Here is an 8,367-nt window from a genome sequence, read left to right as displayed (position 1 = left end):
AAAGAAACTGTTTGTGAAAACGTCCCATGTATCTCGTAACGGCTACCAAATGTGTGAAAAACATAAATACACTAAGGGCTAATTATCAATTAAAATAGTTTTTTCCCCAACATACTTAAAATTATTTTGTTTAATCTTTATATCTTTTTTTCTGCCAGTTCGAAACTTCATGATTTAGTTGGTGTTCCTCGGTTATTCACGTTCCGAAAGAAAATGTAACAAATCGGATGAATGTTGTTATCTGTAAACCATTTAGATCCAAGATTAAGGTGAATTCCGATGAAATGTTTTTTGTTATTTCATTTTCAACAAAATATGAAATGTAAATGACCCTTAATCTCTAGAAAAATGGAGGTCCGTACCCCTAGAAAACCCCTAACAGGCTTGTCTAGAGGTATGGATCCGTACCCCTAGACACTTCCTTTTGTAATAGCCGACTCATAACTACTGAACTACATGAGCAAAGGATGATACTAACAGAAAATGTATACCTTTCCCATCGTAAAATGTGCCAGAAAGTCGTTAATCATAATTTTCTATATGCTGACACAGCCGTGTTTACAACTTGGACACGATCACGTAAAGCATTGACACGGTCATGTCCAGGTGTAAACCGCAATAAATAGCGGTAGAACTTGGTGGAACAAGTTATGATTCATAAGAATGTTAATGAATATACTAACTGCAAACATTTACACACCTCGGAAATTTCTGTCGGGGAAGAATACGTGTATTTTGTCTTTCTCGCTCTACGTTCATGGATTTCTCTCCATGTTGACAGCCGTCTGAGTGTTGATGAAACCTGTTTTCTGATTGGATGACCGATACAAATAATGATCATATGACTTTTCTTGCGTCATAACTAGAAAACAAGACAATGTTTGTCAGTTATGATAAAAATACGCGTATTCTTCCCCGACAGAAATTTCCTAGGTGTGAAAATGTTTGCAGTTAGTATATTCATTTTTTTTTTATTTCACCAGGCATATCATCTATAGGAAAAATGTATTTTACAACAAAGCTGCCTTATGGCTTTTTGATATTGAAAGTTAAATTGTATTTCAGAAAACTATACTAAAAATGTATATCAAAATGAAATTAATTGTTTTTTCAGAGAGGATTTCAGATATACAGACACTGTAGATCTGCAATGGAGTTCATTTATGAATGACGCCTTGTGCTCAGATTTGAAAAGAGAGAGAGAGAAATGAAATTGAACTAAATATTGAATAAAAGAAATATTCCTGTCACAGTTTAAAGCAAAAAGGGTTACATTAATAAAGGAGAAATGGAAATATCAACTGTAAAGTGCGGAAATTCTTGTGATAACAGCAGCCTTGACATTTCTCAGCAAGGAATAGCTTGCAATTACAGTGAGGAGCAGCATGGAAAGAATATGCTTATCAAACATAAACATGTTTCTAATGGTGTAAAACCAAAATACAACCAGTTTAGATACCGCTGCACATTATGTGGAAACTGTTATGGAATGATGTCTCTACTTGTCCGCCATACTTCTATGCAAGGACACAAGATCTTTCCTTGTCCCAAGTGTAATCAAAGATTTAGCAATCCTTCCTCTGTACATGTCCATTTGAGAAGTGTACACTCAGTGGAAGAATACAAGTGTGCAGATTGTGGTAAAATTTGTAATTCAAAACAACGATTGGAACAACATCTTGTTACGCATGCGCAGAAAGACTTTCCTTGCCCAGTGTGTGGAAAGAAATTTCAACATTTGTATAGAGTTAATACTCACTTAAAGCGACATTATATTGATAACAGATCTTATAAATGCAAAATGTGTGAAAAGCTGTTCAGGACCAAAGAGGATCTCTTTGGTCACCATAAAACACACAGCTTACAGAGAAACCATGAGTGTAGAACTTGCGGAAAGAAGTTCAAAACTGTCTTCCATTTAAGGGATCACGTGAAATACGTACATACAGGAAAAATAGCATTTAGATGTAGTGTTTGTGACAAAGGATTTAAGTACAAGGTCACTTACCAGAATCATGTGAGAACAGTCCACTCTGAAGAAAGACCTTATGCATGTAACACATGCAGTAAACGTTTCAAATGTAAGATGTCCCTTAAAAGTCATGTTGTAGTCCACCTTGATAGAGAGAGAAAATATGCATGTGACCAGTGTGAATCAGCATTTTTCACGAAAGTCAGGCTTGCATTGCATAAATCAATTCATACAGGGGAGCGTATTTGCACTTGTGTAATATGTGGGCGTTCATGTTCGACTCCAGGAAATCTGAAAAGGCATTTACGGATTCACACAGGTAATTTTACAGTTGCCTAATTTTTAGCTCACCTAAGCACGAAGTGCTCAATGTGAGCTATTGTGACCAGTCATTGTCCGGAGTCTGTTGGCGTGCATCATTCATCGTCCAGTGTCCTTCGTGCGTCGTCTGTCAACATTTTGCCTTGTGAACACTCTAGAGGCCGCAGTTATTACCCAATCTTTATGAAACTTGGTCAGAATGTTTGTCTTGATGAAATTAGGTTAAGTTTGAAACTGGGTCATGTGGTGTCAAAAACAAGGTCAGTAGGCTAGATCAAAGAAAAAGCTTGTGAACACTCTAGAGGCCACAATTTCTGACTCAATCTTTATGAAACATGGTCAGAATGTTTGTCTTGATGATTTCTAGGTCAAGGTTGAATCTGGGTTATGTAGGATCAAAAACTAGGTCACCCGGTCAAATCAAAGGAAAAGCTTGTGAACACTCTAGAGGTCACAGTTGTGACTTAATCTTTATGAAACTTGGTCAAAATGTTTGGTTTGATGATCTCTAGGTCAGGTTTGAAACTGGGTCATGTGGGTTCAAAAACTAATTTTACTAGGCCAGATCAAAGAAATATTTTGTTAACACTCTAGAGACCACAATTTAAGTTTAAAACTCACGAGAATAGAATATTTGTCTTAATGACCTCTAGGAGAAGTTCAGATCTTGGTCATATGCAGTCAAAAACTAGGTCACCCGGTCAAATCAAAGGAAAAGCTTGTTAACACTGTAAAGGCCACAGTTGTGACTCAATCTTTATGAAATTTGGTCAGAATGTTTGTTTTGATGATCTCTAGGTTAGGTTTGAAACTGGGTTATGTGGGGTCAAAAACTAGGTCACTAGGCCAGATCAAAGGAAAACCTTGTTAACACTCTAGATCTAGAGTCCACAGTTTAAGTTTGGAACTCATGAGAATTGTTCAAAATGTATATCTTGGTGACCTCAAGGTCAAATTTGAATCTGGGTCATGTGGGGTCAAAAACTGGGTCATCCAGTCAAATCAAAGGAAAAGCTTGATAACACCCCAAAGGCCACATTTATGACTCTATCTTTATGAAACTTGGTCAAAATGATTACTTTGAAGATCTTTAGCCCAGATTCGAATCTGGATCATCTGGGGTCAAATACGTCACCTGTTTAAATTAAAGAATAAGCTTGTTTACAATCTAGGGGGCACATTTTTGATTCTATCTTCATAAAACTTGGACAGAATGTTTATTATCATGAAGTCTTTGTCCAATCTTAATGAAAGTTGGTCAGAATATTTGTTTCCATGAAATGACTAGGTAAAACATGTTTACACTATTATGGTGTGTCACTCAGGTGAGCGACCTAAGACCATCTTGGCCCTCTTGCTTTATTCAGCATGCTTTTGATCAATTTAATAATGTTTTTGTATTGGGGAGTGAGTGGGGGAGGGCTTCAGCTAATGAGAGCCATGCGAATTTTTGAGAATCTGTAATGCATTGTTAGAATGTATAGAGCTCCCAACACATAAAACTCCACAAATAATTTTTAGAATGCATTGCACCAAAATTTTTATAGGGGCGATCTATGTGGCGAGAGTACATCACTTTTAAAATGGGTCTGACACATTTACGCGTATAGAGTTCCCATTTCGCTGATGTCAGTACCCAGAAGTTGTAATCAGTACAACCCTTAGGGAGAGTCATAGGACTGTTTTTACCTTTAATGGAATGAGAGGATATGAGCCGCACCATGAGAAAACCAACATAGTGCATTTGCGAACAGCATGGATCCAGACCAGCCTGCGCATCCGCGCAGTCTGGTCAGGATCCATGCTGTTCCGACGCGCAGGCTGGTCTGGATCCATGCTGTTCCCTAATGGTTTCTCTCATTGCAAAGGGCTTTGAAAGCAAACAGCATGGATCCTGACCAGACTGCGCAGATGCACAGGCTGGTCTGGATCCATGCTGGTCGCAAACACACTATGTTGGTTTTCCCATAGCGCGGCTCATATATGGCTTTGAATTTGTTAGAAATCAAGTCCATCCATCGCATAGACTACTTTCTGGCCAATATTTTGAATAATCATTGATCCTGGGTATTCACAGGATGGTTGACCAATACTAGTTAACCCCTCCGTTTTGGTGTTCACTGGATCAAAAGTCAAGGACCCCTTGGTCTCATGGCTGAAATCTGTGTCCGCTTTATAATATCACAGGAACCGTTCGACTTAGAAGCTTTGAAGTTTACAAAGATGTTTGGGTCTAGATGACTCTTTTGCTTCCAGTGTCACAAGGTCAAAGGTCAAGTTTACCGTGTCCTCTGCAGTGAAAACTGTTTCAATTCGGTGTATCAAGAACACATTCTTCCAACTTCGTAGAATGATTCGCCTCCTTTACTATAGATGAACAGTACATGTATTGCTTTTCAGACTGCTGAGTCTAAATTCAAAGAAATGAAGGGCGCCTACCCATTTCACAAATAATCTTGATTGTGTTCAGTACTCGATTCCTGGTACGCATTACTTGTTTAAATTAATGAACTACTTGTAATGAGTATTCTGGACACATTATTTTAATAGAAAACTTACCATTCCGTGTTATTCTTGGAAAGGTATATAATTAGTTTTCTTTTTAAACATATAATGACCTTCAACTTGTGATATGTGCTCTTTCCTTGTGTTCACAAAACATTTTCAGTCTTAGTTGAGTTTGATAATGAAACTTTATTTCTCATTTATATATCTAAGTTGCATGGTTAATACAATGTAGCTGTTTTCAAACAACTATTCATGCCAAAAATGGCCCTTGCTATACCAAAAATTGCTTATACATCATCACAAATGATGACTTCTTTGAAGAGAGGAAGACTTTAGTGTTACGGTTGCTTACGCATAGCCTTCACGTTTAAAGGCAATCTCTGACAAATGCGTCAGGGAGTTGATTCTGGCTCAGTGGTTAGAACATTTGACAAGCACCTGAGTGACCCAGGTTGGGATTGGGATTTTTCATCATATAAAATTTCTTTGCTCTTTGATTTAATACGGTTAAAAGTTATAAGTTGGGGGGTTGTCTGGGATACAGATTTCGCACTTTCGGATTCTTTGAAGAGGGAAAGTGTTATGTTTGCTTACACATAGCCTGCACGTTTGAAGCCAATATTTGACAACTGTGTCAGGTAGTCGACTCTGGCTCAGTGGTTAGAGCATTTGACTAGCATCCGAGTGACCCAGGTTCGATTCCCGCCACAGGCAGTTGTGATTTTTCGTCATAACATGCGATGCTCTTTGTTTTGTTACCTCTTAAAGTTGTAACAAAATATTTTTATCAAAGTTTCACTCTCAAACTTAGCTGAGACCAAAAAATGTTTTTGATCATGGGGCCTGGCCAATATCTTGAGTTAAAATGAATATGTCACGGGACTCAAGGTTACGTGGTATTTTCTCTCAGTACTCTGGTAAAATCATTGTGCTTGTAATTATTATTCTTACGGATAGTGTTGAAATACAGACATAAAGCTGAAACTGTGTTCCATAATGGTAAATAGATATTTCAAATCAAACTGCCCAATTTTTATTTGAAATTGACCATAATAAGCAAACTTGCACCCAACTGTATTCCAAATAACTTCAGTAACCAATCTAATTTTGACACTGTTTGCTCGTAGGGAAAGCGCAGATATATTGGACGTTGTGTCGTAAATTCCATCCTATGGCAAGGTGTCTATTCTCTTTGACGATTTGGTGTAAAGGAGTGTGTCTTAAATCATTTCACTTCTCCTCTAATCTTTTGTAGAGAAATTGACACTTATTTGTGAAGAACAAACCAGATCTGGTATAAATACAGGAACACTGATATTATATGTCTGACCTTAAATAAACGAAACACTGTTGGAAAAGGGTGCTAAATCTAGAACACATAAGCCTTAAGTATTATTATATACAAAAGTATTATTATATACAAATAGTTAGCCTGTCGCTCAACCATAAATTTATGTTCTAAATTTTACATTCCAACTCACTTTCTCATAAGAAGCTGGTAATACTTAATAAGGAGGAAGATTTAAAATTATTTTTTAGATTTCTTCTTAGTACAGTTAAAATGAATATTAAGTATAAAAGTTGAAGTATATGCTATATAAAATAGTATTTTTCTATTATTTTTTTCAGGCGAGGGAGCAGCTACATGTGAAATGTGTGACAAAAGTTTTACAGAAAAGTCCTCCCTACAAACGCATATCAACAAAATTCATATTTATAACTTCCAATATGCTTGTACAACATGTGAAGAAAGGTTTGTATGTCGCAGAGATCAAAAGCAGCATGCAAAACACTGTAAAGGTACATATAGGTGTCCAGTGTGCCATGAAGAATTCAAAAGTCGTTCTAAAATGAATGAACACAAGGATGCACACAGAAGTGGGCGTGGCTTCAAATGTGACATTTGTGGCATCATAATTAAAAAGCCAGATGGCCTGAGAAATCATATCAAAGTACAGCACGAGCAACAGCTTTTTACATGTGATCTATGCGGCCATCAGGTTAAATCCGAATTTAAATTAGAAGTGCATATACGAGCTCATTTCAGACGAGAGTTGTTGAAATGTAGTCATTGTGAGAATGTTTTTGTGTCAGAATATGCACTGAACAAACATAAAAAGTCTGCGGAATGTTTACAGGCGAAACCTAACTGCACTGTGTGTAATGTAGTTTTAGAAAGCGATCAAAGGTTAAACGACCATATGCTAAGTCACATTAAGCCATGTCATGTGAGTTTAGAACGAATGTTAACAAGATAAGAAGAATCCTTCATCTTAGCATGTCTTTGGAGATTAGAGGTAGTTGTTTTGTTGTTGTTGTGTTTTTAAATGATGCAGGTATCATATCTGATACGACTACACGAAATATATCTCGTTATGCTTAAAATCAGTTATTTTGACCACTTGTAAAGTTTAAACTTTATGTTTGGAAAGTTCTCATTCTCTTGGAACAAACTAGAATTTAGTCTGAATTACACAAATGAAAAAGGAGTTTCTGTATATCGTTTGTTTTTAGCTCATCTGTCCATAATGACAAGGTGAGCTTTTGTGATGGCATTTTGTCCGTCGGCCATCCATTCACAATTTCTTGTGAACAGGATAGAGGCCACATTTTGCAATCAGTTTTAATCAGACTTGTTTAACAGAGACCTGTCAGTTTAAAGTTTTTAGTTAGATAATTATACGGAAATATATATATATGTTATCGTAATATGGATACCGACAAATCTTATTCAGATACATTTAGTGAGACTTTATGCTTATTAAGAAAAATATATCAACAAAACAGTGATTTGTCCTTGAATAAAATGATCATTATTTAGAGCCCAGTTTGGAAGGAATTACATTTTTGTATATCAGGAGGGCACAGTACGACTGATTTAAAATAGTACGCATCTACAAGACAAACATGATTTTATTCAAGTGAAGATCACTGTTTGAGATGTATTATTGTGCCCCTCCCCCTCCCATGAGTGGTGCGGGCATATTTGGTCTTGTCCATGCATCCGTCTGTCTGTGTGTCCGTCCGAAATTTGAGACGCACCTAGCTCAAAAAGTATTTGATATAAATTGATGAAACTTTACTTTTATACATGTTTGATATGTTTCCATTACTTGAAGATGTTGAACTTGCATGCAGTATTTTTTTAGCTCTAATGTCACATAGTGACAAGGTGAGCTTTTGTGATCACGCAGCGTCCGTCGTCCGTCGTCCGTGCGTGCGTGCGTCCGTCCGTCCGTGCGTAAACTTTTCCTTGTGACATCTCTAGAGGTCACATTTTTTGTGGGATCTTTATGAAAGTTGGTCAGAATGTTCATCATGATGATCTAGGTCAATTTCGAAACTGGGTCACGTGCCATCAAAAACTAGGTCAGTAGGTCTAAAAATAGAAAAACCTTGTGACCTCTCTAGAGGCCATATATTTCACAAAATCTTCATGAAAATTGGTCAGAATGTTCACCTTGATGATATCTAGGTCAAGTTGGAAACTAGGTCATTAGGTCAAAAAATAGAAAAACCTTGTGACCTCTCTAGAGGCCATATTTTTCATGAGATCTTCATGAATT

General features: G+C 36.9%; 1 protein-coding gene across 1 annotated transcript; it reads left to right on the top strand.

Moving 5' to 3' along the window:
* Positions 1–1,120: 1,120 nt before the first annotated feature.
* On the top strand, positions 1,121–7,928 carry LOC123534507 (zinc finger protein OZF-like). Its single transcript, XM_045316792.2, has 2 exons — positions 1,121–2,291; positions 6,431–7,928. The coding sequence occupies exons 1-2, from the start codon at positions 1,289–1,291 to the stop codon at positions 7,057–7,059; spliced, it is 1,632 nt and encodes a 543-aa protein (XP_045172727.2). The 5' UTR covers positions 1,121–1,288; the 3' UTR covers positions 7,060–7,928.
* The last annotated feature ends 439 nt before the right edge of the window (positions 7,929–8,367 follow it).

This window comes from Mercenaria mercenaria, chromosome 12, assembly GCF_021730395.1.
Source record: "Mercenaria mercenaria strain notata chromosome 12, MADL_Memer_1, whole genome shotgun sequence".
Classification (NCBI taxonomy): Eukaryota; Metazoa; Mollusca; class Bivalvia; order Venerida; family Veneridae; genus Mercenaria; species Mercenaria mercenaria.
Note: the sequence above shows the minus strand (reverse complement) of the source record. Positions and strands in the feature narration are given on the sequence as shown.

Coding starts and splice junctions, on each gene's coding strand:
- LOC123534507 (XM_045316792.2), top strand. CDS start 1,289: ATGGAAATATCAACTGTAAAGTGCGGAAATTCTTGTGATAACAGCAGC. Junction 2,292..6,430: donor GCATTTACGGATTCACACAG/GTAATTTTACAG, acceptor TATTTTTTTCAG/GCGAGGGAGCAGCTACATGT.